This window comes from Emys orbicularis, chromosome 9 (assembly GCF_028017835.1).
Source record: "Emys orbicularis isolate rEmyOrb1 chromosome 9, rEmyOrb1.hap1, whole genome shotgun sequence".
NCBI lineage: Eukaryota > Metazoa > Chordata > Testudines > Emydidae > Emys > Emys orbicularis.
Genome location: NC_088691.1, coordinates 40,658,077 through 40,672,454, shown reverse-complemented (window position 1 = coordinate 40,672,454; position 14,378 = coordinate 40,658,077). Strand labels below are relative to the sequence as shown.

Sequence of the window (14,378 nt, the reverse complement as noted above, 5' to 3'; positions counted from 1 at the left end):
GGCAAATGGAATGGTTATGTTTCCATAAGTATTTTACAAAGATCCATTTTTGGCTGTAGCTCAACCCCCATCTTGGAGGGTCAGTGGACTGCTTTTCATCTGGCCCCTACCCTTTGATGCATCTGTCTCGGGTAATCCTCCCAAGTTAAAACTCCACCGGCGCTGGCATAGCATTGCACTGCGTCCAGGTACAGACCCCAGGGAAGGGCTCACAAAAGGAGGCCGGATTTTCAGAAAAGCTCAACATTTTTCACGCTGCGCTCTTTTAAAAATCTGTCAGTGTCACAATGGGAGCTGTGGGGCGCTGGCCACTTCTGAAAATCTGGCTCTAATTTTGAGTACTTAGAAAATCTGGCCCTGAACTCTTCGGAAAACCTTGCCACCCGTGCAGCTTGAGCCCAGGCGTGAATGCTGAACCCTTGCTAAACATGATCCGGATCGGCAGCCTCCTCCACCCATCTCTCACTGAGACCAGGTTCCCAGGAGCCAGCACGCACGATGAATCTACCATCCCTCGGCATTGCTCTTCTGCCATGATCTCATTCTCATGCAAGGGGCACATTCAACACCAATGACATTCATCGCTGGTCAGTTGACAGCAGAAGGACAACATTTCAAAGCAGGGAAGATGAAGCAGAGTGTCTAGCACTCCGCTCCCCTCCCCATGTGGGGAGGACACATTTTTCAAGGCCGTGCTTCTATTTTAATAGCCAATTTTCGGATGCCGGTTCTAAACCAGTGGCCAGGGCAGCAGGGGGAGGACATGATGCAGTCATGAAAACTTGCACTGAGATAAATCAAGAGAAGGAGGGAGAGAGGTGGCAGAGTCAGACACTATTCATCATCATCCAGGAGGGAGGAGAGACAGACACTGCCTGAGTGCATTAAGGATTTTACTGGAGTGGAGGAGATCAGGAAGGAACAGGACAGTAGTGGTCAAAGGCCATTGCAATCTCATGGCTAGTGTGAAATGAGTTTGGTGGTCTCAGCCCAGTTCCTAGCAGACATGAGTCCCCATCTCAGACAGGCATATTCCCAGCTGGTACTAGGCTTGACTGGGCCATGGGCTCCGGAGGTCTACAGGTATACTGATGGGGGAAGTATGTCCCACCCTTGTTCCAGGAAGAGCCAGCATTTAGTCTCCAGGGCTAGCAAACCCTTTCACGTGCATTGTTTACTTCAGTGGAATGGGAATGTAGACTAGACCCAAAGCACCTCACAGGTGTGAACGGTCAGCCTGGCTCCTGCCGGCTTGGCCTGAGGGGCGTTCTCTTTTGGCTCACCTGCTAGAATAGCTGCCTGTGAGCCATGAGGTTTCTGTTCCTATTCCACTGGAGGGACCATGCGGCTAGGATAACACACACCAGTGAATTGAAGCACTACGCTGGTCAAGATGAAGTAACTCCCTCATTTCACTACTGTGAGGCAGCAATCCGGGTCATGCGCTGACCCCGAATAAACTGCCTTTCTAGCAGGCTTTCCAGTTCCCAAGCACTCAAGAGGTTCCTCTGTGGGAAGCTGCTCAGTCACCCTGGCTGATAAAGTTCAGGAGGACGGATAGTCTTGTCACTAAGGCACTGGCCTGGCACTCAGAGCAGAGCTGGGCGCAGAACAGAAATTCCTTTCTAAACATTTCATCCAGAGAACGTCAACTGGGGATGTGTCACCAATGTCGGAACTTTTTCCCCTTTTGTTCTCAAAATCAGAATTTCGGCAGAATCAACCTGATTATGTGACGCCTTTTTGATTTTGACAGAACTGCATTTTCCGATGGAAAACTGTTCCATCAAAGCTTTTTCCAAGAGCTGGGCTCACTTCCTGGTTCTGCCACAGACTATTCGTGTGACCCTCGGCCAGTCAGTTAATTGCTCCGTGCCTCAGTTTCCCAGCTGTAAAACAGGGATAATAATGTATCCCTGCTCCCACTCTTTGTCCGTCTTGTCCATTTAGAATGTAAGCACTCCATGGTAGGGGCTGTCTCTTACTAAGCGTATGTGTCAGAGGGCTTTCCCTTTACCCTCTCCCCTGGTTCTTGTCACACAGACAGGACCAGAAGTCCGAAGTTCAGGCAATGCAATGTTTATTGGGGTTAGTTCCAAGGAAGCATATCCATAGCTCTACATGCCGGCAGAGTCTGTTTCCCAGTGTTCTGTTCCCAGCTCTGACGCCACACAGTGTTTACCCCCTTGCCCCCCTTTCCAGCTCTGAAGCTGCAGAGCCTTGCCTCTGTCCCCATTTCCTATTCCCCATTCTCATTCCCTATTCCCCCCTCCTCCTTCTTAGCAGGCCCAAATATACCTGCAATGCACGCCTACAGTCCCACCCCTTTTGTACCTCATGGGAGGGGTAAGGAGTGAGGTTGTGCTATGGTCAGAGAGAGGCATTTCTTTGGTCTTTTAATATTTTATACCTTCTCCCCAATCCCCCCTTGCCCCTCCTGACTGGTTGCTTGACGTTGCCTTGAGATAGGGGTTGAGGCAATCTTACTGAGTAACACTTTAACCACTCTTATCTGTTCCCATTGTACTAACAAATCCATCTGACTAGGCAGCAACATACACAGTCTTTTTGTCAGAAGGTCCTGTGGCACCTTTAAGACTAACAGAAGTATTGGGAGCATAAGCTTTCGTGGGTAAGAACCTCACTTCTTCAGATGCAAGTAATGGAAATCTCCAGAGGCAGGTATAAATCAGTTTGGAGATAACGAGGTTAGTTCAATCAGGGAGGGTGAGGTGCTCTGCTAGCAGTTGAGGTGTGAACACCAAGGGAGGAGAAACTGCTTCTGTAGTTGGATAGCCATTCACAGTCTTTGTTTAATCCTGATCTGATGGTGTCAAATTTGCAAATGAACTGGAGCTCAGCAGTTTCTCTTTGGAGTCTGGTCCTGAAGTTTTTTTGCTGTAAGATGGCTACCTTTACATCTGCTATTGTGTGGCCAGGGAGGTTGAAGTGTTCTCCTACAGGTTTTTGTATATTGCCATTCCTGATATCTGACTTGTGTCCATTTCTCATCTTGCGTAGTGACTGTCCAGTTTGGCCAATGTACATAGCAGAGGGGCATTGCTGGCACATGATGGCATATATAACATTGGTGGACGTAGACTCATAGACTCATAGACTTTAAGGTCAGAAGGGACCAATATGGTCATCTAGTCTGACCTCCCGCATGATGCAGGCCACAAAAGCTGACCCACCCACTTTCCCTTGAAGTCTTTAAATTAAGTCGCAGAGAATCCTCCAGCCTGCGACCCCTGCCCTATGCTGCGGAGGAAGGCGAAAAACCTCCAGGGCCTCTGCCAATCTACCCTGGAGGAAAATTCCTTCCCGACCCCAAATATGGCGATCAGTAGAACCATTGGAAAGGTTTAAGCTGAGGACTGTAGGTGATGGCCAGACCCTACGCCACCTGCACTCCCAGCTATCTCCGTGACACCACTGATTTCCTGAGAAAACTACAATGCATTGGTGACCTCCCAGAAAACACCATCCTAGCCACCATGGATGTAGAGGCTCTCTACACAAACATTCCACACACAGATGGAATACAAGCTGTCAGGAACAGTATCCCTGATGATGACACAGCACAACTTATTGCTGAGCTCTGTGACTTTATCCTCACGCACAATTATTTCAAATTTGGTGACAATATATACCTCCAGACCAGTGGCACCACTATGGGCACCCGCATGGCCCCACAATATGCCAACATTTTTATGGCTGACCTGGAACAACGGTTCCTCAGCTCTCGTCCACTCACGCCCCTTCTCTACCTACCCTACATTGATGACATCTTCATCATCTGGACCCATGGGAAGGAGACCCTGGAAGAATTCCACCATGATTTCAACAGCTTCCACCCCACCATCAACCTCAGCCTGGACCAATCTACACGGGAGTTCCACTTCCTAGACACCACAGTACAAATAAGCGATGGCCACGTTAACACCACCCTATACTGAAAACCCACCGACCGCTACGCCTACCTTCATGCCTCCAGCTTCCACCCCGGACACACCACACGATCCATCGTCTACAGCCAAGCACTGAGGTACAACCGCATCTGCTCCAACCCCTCAGACAGAGACCAGCACCTACAAGATCTTCACCAAGCATTCTCAAAACTACAATACCCACACAAGGAAATAAAGAAACAAATCAACAGAGCCAGACGTGTACCCAGAAGCCTCCTGCTACAAGACAGGCCCCAAAAAGAAACCAACAGAACTCCACTGGCCATCACCTACAGTCCTCAGCTTAAACCTCTCCAATGCATCATCAGTGATCTACAACCCATCCTGGACAATGATCCCTCACTTTCACAGACCTTGGGAGGCAGGCCAGTCCTCGCCCATAGACAACCCGCCAACCTTAAGCATATTCTCACCAGCAACCACGCACCGCACCATAACAACTCTAACTCAGGAACCAACCCATGCAACAAACCTCGATGCCAACTCTGCCCACATATCTACACCAGCAACACCATCACAGGACCTAACCAGATCAGCTACAACATTACCGGCTCATTCACCTGCACGTCCACCAATGTTATATATGCCATCATGTGCCAGCAATGCCCCTCTGCTATGTACATTGGCCAAACTGGACAGTCACTACGCAAGAGGATAAATGGACACAAGTCAGATATCAGGAATGGCAATATACAAAAACCTGTAGGAGAACACTTCAACCTCCCTGGCCACACAATAGCAGATGTAAAGGTAGCCATCTTACAGCAAAAAAACTTCAGGACCAGACTCCAAAGAGAAACTGCTGAGCTCCAGTTCATTTGCAAATTTGACACCATCAGATCAGGTGGTCTGTGGATGGCTGTGAATGGCTGTGAATGGCTATCCAACTACAGAAGCAGTTTCTCCTCCCTTGGTGTTCACACCTCAACTGCTAGCAGAGCACCTCACCCTCCCTGATTGAACTAACCTCGTTATCTCCAAACTGATGGAAATCTCCAGAGGCAGGTATAAATTACTTGCATCTGAAGAAGTGAGGTTCTTACCCACGAAAGCTTATGCTCCCAATACTTCTGTTAGTCTTAAAGGTGCCACAGGACCCTCTGTTGCTTTTCACAGATTCAGACTAACACGGCTACCCCTCTGATACAGTCTTTTTGTCCTTTGTTTACACATATTAGTATAAGATATAAGAGTAGCAAAAAGTCAAACCCAAAATTCTATCTCAGGCAGACAAACAAACCTATATACTAATAGTTTGCACAATGCTTATACTACTATACCCATATATTCTGTCTCCATGGCATCTCAACTGGTGCCGGTAGGTGCTAGGTGTAATAAATAACAGTAACATGGGCAACGCGCCCATCTTCCCCTGCTCACTCCAGCTGGATGCCTTCTTCATCTTCTGTTTCCCAGGAGTTCTGGGTGTGGATCTGACTCAGTGGCCCCAAGACCCTGCACTCTGGGCTTTGGGAGCAAAGCGCTGTGTGTCTGTTCCAGGCTAGATAATTCCTCATAATAGGATATGCTCTCTTGTCTCTTTTGGCAGGAATATACCATTGATATCTTCTTTGCTCAGACCTGGTATGACCGGCGCCTTCGCTTTAACAGTACCCTCAAAGCCCTCACTCTGAACACTAACATGGTGAGCCGCATCTGGATCCCAGACACCTTTTTCAGGAACTCCAAGCGGGCCGACTCACACTGGATAACCACACCCAACCAGCTGCTCAGGATCTGGAATGATGGCAAGGTGCTCTACACGCTCCGGTACGTCTCGGGCATCAGCCGCAAACGCAAAGCAACTAAATAACCCCTGCAGCTTTGTGCTGCTGTGCTGGAGCACAGAGATGATGATGCAGTTGGGTCACAGTGCAAGAGGTTCCCAGGTGCTGTGCTACCATATAGCAAGATGATGCACTGGTATCTCAGTGCTGGGCATCACTGGGGGCTGTGCTGTGATCTAGCAGAAGGGATGCAGTGATATCTCAGTGCTGGGAGTTCCTGGTGCTATGGAGGTTACGCAGCTAGACAGAGATATCAAAAAGTGTTACCATCCCAAATCAGGATGAAAATTCAAAATCATGGACATTTTTGTGAACCGAAAATCCGTGGGGAAAAAAATCAGTTTGACTCTTTTGAAATGTTTTATTTCAATTTTGACCATTTTTACCCTAATTAGCTTAAATTTCTAAATGAACAGTCATTTCAAACTGGAATGTTTTGTTTCAAAAATGTCAAAATGAAACATTTCAACAATTTCTAAAAAAAAAATCCAAAAAATTGTTGAGTAAAAAATGTGGTGAACCTGACCCTTTCCTATGAACCATTTCTGTTTTGACAACTCAGCATTTTTTGACAACTGTTTTGCCAGAAAATTCCCATGTGGGTTTATTACACAGCTGTGTCTGAAGTCAGAATAAGCTGCATTGAGGCTGAGTCTTTTGTCTCACTTCCAGGCTGACCATAGAGGCGGAATGTCTACTCCAGCTGCAGAATTTTCCAATGGACACGCACTCCTGCCCGCTGGTTTTCTCCAGTTGTGAGTATCAGTGCCTTAGATACGGTTTAAGGAAGAAACTCAACAGGCCCAAACTCTTTACCAGGGAGAACAGACTCTGTTAGGTAGGTGTTCATTCAGACCCCATGTTCCTGTACTGCTGGGCTTCTCCCAGACAGCACCAGCAACAGACCTCAACCATGTCTTGGGACATCCTCCTGCTCCTGGGACAAGATTCTGTGCTGCATTAAATTTCTGCTCAGTGCAATAGAGGGGGACTGGGGAAATGGGGATATTGGTTATGCTCCCTGATTATCTGTCCAGCCTTGGAGCAGGTTAGAGTAGCCTGGAGGTCGTTTTAACTTACACCAGTTGGCAGTGGTCCCCATGGGATCATCTATCAATTGAAGGTAGCTGGAGCACACTGCACTCCAGCCAGGAGCAGTGGGGAGGATGGTGTAGGGGCCATCTATGATGACCCAGTGTGGATTCCCCCAAGCCAAGGGTGATAAGATATAGCCCATGCTCTTTGGCCACCAGAGTGGCACAAGGGGACATAGCAGGGCAGAGATCCTGGAGCTCATTCTCCATGAGTCTCAGAGCACAGGTCTACACACTTGGGTTGCTGGGCTCATGCGACAGCATTAAAAATAGCCATGTAGCTATTCTGGCTCAGGCTGGAGCTTGGGCTGTGACACCCATCCCCTCCCTGGGCTTCAGCTGGAGCAAGAACGTCTGCACAGCTATTTACGGCATTGTAGCACAAGCCCGAGTCTCTTGTCCCAAGCTCTGAGGCTAGCCGCCACAGGGTTTTTTTTCCCTGTGTAGATGTACCCTACGGGTATGTCTACATTCACTCTAAGCCTGGCTCTGTGGGACCCGGGCTAGTGGACTCAGTATTTCCAAGCCTGTGCCTGAGAATCCTCACTGCATTGTAAAACTGAGTTTATAATTGCTGGACCAGGCCTCACAGCCGTGCTAACATACTGCACTATGCAGAGTTTCTGACGCAAGTCTGTGGCTTGAGCGAGCTGCATCCATACTTGGCTTGGACCCAAGTCACAGCGGGACTTGGGCTCTGACCCATCCCCCTATCAGGGCCTGAGGACCTGGGTCCTGTGTGTTTTCTAACCCGAGTCAGACTGATTTGTGTGTGGACAGGAGCATGGCTTGCACTCAAACCTGAGTCAGAGCCCAGGCTCGGCGTGCAGTGTAGACATACCCCAAGTTTGGAGCGGGCGGCACCGGTGGTGCCTGCTATCTACTGGGCTCCACCAGTAACTTAGCTTGGAGCCTGTCATTCCATTTTATGTCTTCACAAGAGATTTCGATCAGCATCAGGAGACTGCAAAGCAGATGAGAGCTTCATAACCTCCAGCAGCTCCCTCCCCATCTCCCTGCCACTGACGAGATTCAGACCATGCGACTGTGAGCTGCTTATGAGGAAAATAAAATGCGGAGGAGATACAGTCCCCTCATCCCCTCCCACCTCTTGCCCCTCCCTCATTCTTTGCTAATTAACAGTACACGCCATGCATGCTCAACAATTAATTAGAAACACAGTTTAGTTATGCTGTCAGGCTCTCCCTGTCTCCCCTCCCTCAAGGAGCTATCATAGAGGCATCAAGATCCCTGCTTCAAAACAAGTTTGACATTTCATTTTACAAATAAAACCAGGCCTGCGAGAAGCAACCACTGCTGCAAGGTGCAGCTGCTGGGGAACTGGAGATATGCTCAGGCTGGGAGGTGGGTGGAGAGGCAAGGAGAAGCATCAGAGCAGAGCTTTGGCCTGGTTGCAGCCATTGCTGTAGCTGCACCAGTACTAGCCCTCGTGTAACCAGGCAAAGCCGCTATTTGCACGGAGGTAAGCACCATCAGTGCTAACAGCAGTTTCGGCTGCCTATGCTGGGATTGCAGCAGTGCAGCAGTACCGGTCACTGGCCACTAATAGCTGAAATTGGGGCTCACCCAGTGTAGACATGGCCTTAGGGCAGTGGTTCCCAAACTAGGGGCGCCGTTTGTTCAGGAAAAGCCCCTGGTAGGCCAAGCCGGTTTGTTTACCTGCCGCGTCCGCAGGTTCGGCCAATCGCAGCTCCCAGTGGCCATGGTTTGCCGTTCTCGGCCAATGGGAGCTGCAGGGAGCAGCGCGGGCCGAGGAACGTGCTGGCCACCGCTTCCCGCAGGCCCCTTTGGGCTGGAGCAGCAAACCGCAGCCACTGGGAGCTGCAATTGGCCGAACCTGCGGACGCGGCAGGTAAACAAACCAGCCCAACCTGCCAGGGGCTTTCCCTGAACAAGCGGTGCCCCTAGTTTGGGAACCATTGCCTTAGGGCGTTTTGTTCACCATGTGGTGTGACTCTGATGAAATTCTACCATTACCCATTTTCCAGCTGGCTGCAGACACCCTGGGAGTGGCTCTGCATGGACAACTAAGCTTTCCTTTAAAGCAACCTGATTTGATCAGGTGGGGTTTGAGCTTCCCCAATCCCACATGGGAAAGCCCATGCCATAGCACAGCATTACTTCTGGGTCATTTCCCAAGCTCCTCGGGGCGGGGGGCTGCAAATGTCATCAATGAGGAATGAGGTCACCCCTCTGCCCCCACTATCGGTGTTTTGAGTCACCAATAATAAAGGGGCTGGCTGTAGGGCCCGGTGATCTCCTTTGGATACAGGCTGGAACCCAGGAGGCAGCCCTCTGGATAGACTTGTAGCGGATGTAAGCAAAGGAACCCATCTCACGCTTTGGGGTCAGATTAGCCTTTGGTTCCAGTTCAGCTCGGACTATAGCCTATAGTAAGACAGCAGCCTATAGGTCTTATGGTAAATACAACGCTTCTCCTGCACCGCTGCTCCGGCCTCTGAAGGGTGTCATCTGTCAGGGGCTCTCCAGGGACTGTTTGCTGAAAAGCAATGGAAGAGAGCGAGCATATGAGCCCCAGGGACTTGTGCAGGATGAGTGCTGAACTCCAGTGTGGCATGGAGCCAAGAGAGAGAAGAGTTTTGACAGCAGTCCCTTAAGCCAGCCGCTGGCCGTTAATTACAGCCCAACCTCTCTCTCTGATCCAGCTAACTGGCTGCTGATGCGCCGCTCATTAGGGGAGTCTGTCTGATTCTGTTGCCTACCAGCTGTGATGCTGCAGCCGTGCCTGGCCCAAAGCAGCCGCAGCCCCCCCTCAGATCACACAGGAATGGCTGATCCGGGGGCAGGGAACCACACACTAATTCCCAGCAAGGCATGGGAAGGCTGAGCCCATGCCCTGGGCTGCCCAGGAAAGAAGGGCAAAGGGGAGCCCCAGGCCCTCCAGCCCAGTATGCAGCTTCTCAGCACATCTCCCAAGGGTTTGAGTGGCAGTTACCTTCTTAGCTGAATTTAGGTATGAATGAAAGTGATGGATAATTCCTCTGGCCTAGCCCTGAGCGAGTGTCTCCCAGGCAGTGCTGCCATTGCACCCAATTGCTGGCATGCCCCACCCCCTTCCTTCCCATCTTAGACCAGCTTAGCTCTGCTGGTGCGCTTCCGTGCCCCTGCTAATCCCTGCCTGTCCCTTCACACCAGTTCAAACACCTCAGTCCAGACCCGACACACCTGCTGTTTCACTCAGTCCTTCCTGTGCATCTCGACCCTGATCTGCAGCACCCCATTATTCCAATCCAGGGGCCACCCCCACCCCTGACCTATAGCATCTAATCCACTTCTAGTACTTATCTGTTTTCAGCCACAGAGCGCAACGTGCTTTACGGAAGAGGGCAGTAATATTATCCCCATTTTACAGATGGGGAAATGGAGGCACAGAGTGGGGAACTGGCTCACCTACAGTTACCCAGTAAAGCGGTGGCAGCACTAGGAATTGAATGCAGGTCTCCTGAGTTGTAGTTCAGTGTCCTATCCCCTAGGCCACACTGCCTCCCCGCACTAAATTTTTCATTCAGATCCTGCAGCCCCCTCTGCTATGCCATAGCCATGATCTCCCATGCAGCAGCACCAGTGCACCACAATCCTGACCAGCAAACCCACTGTTCTCCCAATTGTGGGCTCCCACACCGTGTAACTCCACTAGAGTTAAGGCTTGGATCCCACCCTTAGTGTTGGATTTCAACCTTTACTCCTTTTGGCCTATTGGGATGCAGACTAAGCTGAGCCAATTTACGACACAGAGAGGGAACCCACTGCTCTAGTGAGCTACCTGCTCCACAGTCTGCTCTTACAGGGAATGGTAGTCGCTTGCCACGTCAGCCTGCAGGGCCGTGTAGGTCTACAGGGCTAGATCTCTCAGACACGGGGGGGGGGGGGGGGGGAGTGAGGGACAAAGCAGTCATAATGGCTCAGTAGAAGCTTGCAATGTACAGTTGGGAGTTGATGCAGGTCTGAAATGACCACAGCAGAGAAGAGTGAGCCAATGCACAAGCATTAAAATAGAAACAAGCATAGTCATGGGAAGGGCTAAAACCAGGTGATCTGTAGGGTGGCCAGGGTGGATGGAGGAGTGTTGGCTCAGACACCTGGATCAAGGGATGGGGAGAAGGCAGTGTTAAAGGGCTGGAACTACAAAAGACAGGGATCTTTGGATATTTTAATGGGCTCTTAGACCCTCAGGAGCAGTAAAGCAACCTAGCTCTCTTGACTTCTGTGGAGCCACACTGATTTACACTGGCTCGGGATCCAAGCCAGTGCTTCTCTGTCATCTGTGTATTACTGCTTGCCTGTCTTGCCTCTTTAGGCTGTAAGTTCTTTGGGGACCATAGTTGGGTTTTGAAAGGCGCCTAAGAGTTAGGTGCCCAACTCCCCTTGGAAACTAGGCCCTGCCTTATGCAGGAGGTCAGACTCATTAAGCATAATGGCCTTTGAGTCAATGAGAACCCCAGCCCAGATCTTCTTGTGTGTTTGCAAAGTGCCTAGAACAACAGGGTCCCACTCATGAGCAGGGCCTTTAGGCACGACCACACTAGAAATACGAAATAGCAACATTAATATATCACTGCAGTCCAAATTGTCTCCAGAGCAGATGGCACCAAAGAGACATGCAAGGTTCTTATTTCTGCACAAGGTGTCATGGCAATTCACCCATTGTCCTTATGTCCTTGTCCCGTCCCCAGATGGCTACCCGCGAGAGGAGATTATCTACCGCTGGAGGCGTTACTCCATTGAAGTCTCAGACCAGCGCACCTGGAGACTTTATCAGTTTGACTTCACAGGCCTGAGGAACACATCAGAAGTTCTCAGGACAGGGGCTGGTAAGGCATCCTGGCCCAATAGGGGGAGGGATAGCTCAGTGGTTTGAGCATTGGCCTGCTAAACCCAGAGTTGTGAGATCAATCCTTGAGGGGGCCATTTAGGGATCTGGGGCAAAATCAGTACTTGGTCCTGCTAGTGAAGGCAGGGGGCTGGACTCAATGACCTTTCAAGGTCCCTTCCAGTTCTAGGAGATGGGATATCTCCATTAATTATATTAATAGAAACACTGCTTGTTACAAGGGGGCTCTCCCCAGTTTCAGAGAGCATGTGCACAGAGTAGTAGAGGGCAGAGTGGTTAGGGGATTGGTGGGAAGCACCAGATGGGGAGGGTTACAGCAGGAAGCCGTAAAGCCCAAGATAGAGTCATTAAAAGAAGGGTCCAGCTACAGGCAACCTGTAGGGAGATATGCTCGCTAAAGCCCATGGAGAAGGGCAGCAGACCCAGCATGTAGCTAGGCACAGTATGGGGTAGGACAGAGGCACAGGATATCCACCCACAGCCTGAGGCTGGAGTAGAGCAGAGAAAGGACCTAGCTAGAGACAGCAAGGGTCAGGTAGGAAGGGGAATGGAGATAAAGAGTGTGGTTGGGGACAGCATGAGGGCCAGGCAGAATGGGAGTCAATGGCTGAGAAGTGGAGGAGTAAATGAGAAGTAGGGCCTTGTCTCAGGACAGCTCCTGAGTGTAAATGTCCTGGCTGAAGCCATAGCTGTAGTATGCTGCTAGCCCATCTCCAGGACAGGACAGCTGATGGAACGTTATGCAGAAGTTGCTGTTAGTTGTGGCTGCGGCTGCAGCTGGGGGACATATTCAGTCTGAACTCAGGTTCCATCTAACGGCCACCCTGCCACGTGCTAGTTGTCCTGAATGCAAGTGAGTTGTGTTGTATGATGGTAATGGAGCTAAGCAAACCCTTGGAGGTGAAGACAACAGTGGTGTCTAACAGCAGGAGTAAGTGGAAGGATGTCAGGACGCCTTGGTTTTACTCCTTGCCCTGCTATGAATTTGCTGTGTGACTTTGGGCAAGTCATTGAAGCCTTCTGGCCCACTGCATACCTCTCTGTAAACTGAGGGTGAGAATAGGTGTGAGGGTGAATAAACTAACATTTGCATTGTGCTATGAGAGCCTCCCTTGAAAGATGCTGCTGAAGTGCAAAGATTTGTAAATTAATGTCTCAGGAAGGACAATAGGACAGTGGAGAATGACAGGAGGGGAGTGAAAACTTATAATTCCACACTGGCAAGCTCAGTAGCAACACATGCCTTTAGCTAGCAGATCTGGGCCTGATACACGACAGCCCGTGTTCCCATGTGCTGCAGCCTCTCACTGCAGAAACCTGCATGAATGTAAACCAGCTTTGCAATGCCAATATCACCAGGGAATGGAGAATCTTCAGCCCCCAGACCTTCCCCGTCATCAGTGGCTTTACTGATATCATCAGGGAACCCCGCCCCACCGCCAATCATCAGCTTCACTTAGCTCACCAGGGAACCTGAAATCCTCTGTCACCCCCAGTCTCTAGCTCTACCATTTGGCTTCTGGAGTGTGATCTCTTTTATCGTCAACACTTCTCTCCATTGCCCTAGGAGCAGGAGGTTTCAGCACCACCGCTGGCTCCTCTCCGGGACTGGAGAAGGCTTGTACCTGGAGGTATCAGGGCAGTGGTTGAGACGCCTGCCTGGCCAGAGAACACAACTACACATAGAAAAGGTCAAGCGGAGAGGGGTGCGTCTGTGACAGGCAAATATTAGCTGTGTGAAGAAAATGCTGCCACACTGGGACTTGTGGAGTAGGCAGCAGAGGGGGAGCAGGGTGAACTTGTAAATTAGGGGGGCTTTCAGTGAGGGAGATGTGAATTCCACAGCTGTGCAGCAGAAGGTAGCAGCAGAGGCCTCGCATTCAGGAGAGCCCAGTTGAGCATCACCACTGAGGAGTGCCTGCCCTCCTGAAGAAGAGGGGAGATGTGATGTGATAGGGAGTTCCTATCACACTGACTCCCCAGTATGCGCTGTGTTGGTAGCACACGGTTGCTGTAGGATTGCTGGCGTGATGTGACGGGAGGGGAGGCCTGGGAGAGGGACAGCATGGAGATCAAATCCCCCTGCCCTTGCGCCAGAAGAGGGCAGAGCCTTGCTGATGAAAGGAAAACAGCCCTGCAAAGGGGAGCAGTGGGAGTGGGGTTGATCCACACAAGACAGCAAGCCCTCAGGCTTGGACCCTAAGAACTGAGGTGCAGCCGTATGGAGGAAACCCAAGTCTGTATACGCATGGGGAGCGAACACACCGGTTTGCTCTAGGAGGGAGCACTGGAAATGGAGCACTTCAAACTCCAGGATGGTAACAGCACCCATGGGAGCCAGGACTGAACAGCACATGGAGAGAGAATTGCCTTCTCCCACCAGGAGCAAAGGGTTTCTCCAGGATCAGCCCTTTGGGGAAGTAGGAGCGAAGAATCCGTTGCAGGGAAATACGGACAGGGCACTGCCACATCTCTCATCCTTACAGATGTGAAACCTGCCCCCTGGCACCATAACTCTGCACCATGGCAAGGGAAACGGACCCATCAAAACAAACCACTTTTCCCATCTCCTTTCCCGGTGAAAGCAGCTGGCCGGGGAACCATGCACATATGTTAAACCATCAAAAAGCGCAGATTTATGCCAACACCTCTT

General features: G+C 50.5%; 1 protein-coding gene across 1 annotated transcript in view; it reads left to right on the top strand.

The window, feature by feature from the left end:
- GABRE (gamma-aminobutyric acid type A receptor subunit epsilon) overlaps nucleotides 1-14,378 on the top strand; it is an 84,165-nt gene that overhangs the window by 42,784 nt on the left and 27,003 nt on the right. Inside the window, exons 4-6 of the mRNA XM_065411007.1 lie at nucleotides 5,521-5,741; nucleotides 6,431-6,513; nucleotides 11,568-11,705. Coding sequence (XP_065267079.1) covers nucleotides 5,521-5,741; nucleotides 6,431-6,513; nucleotides 11,568-11,705 — 442 coding nt within the window. The remainder of the gene's footprint in view (nucleotides 1-5,520; nucleotides 5,742-6,430; nucleotides 6,514-11,567; nucleotides 11,706-14,378) is intronic.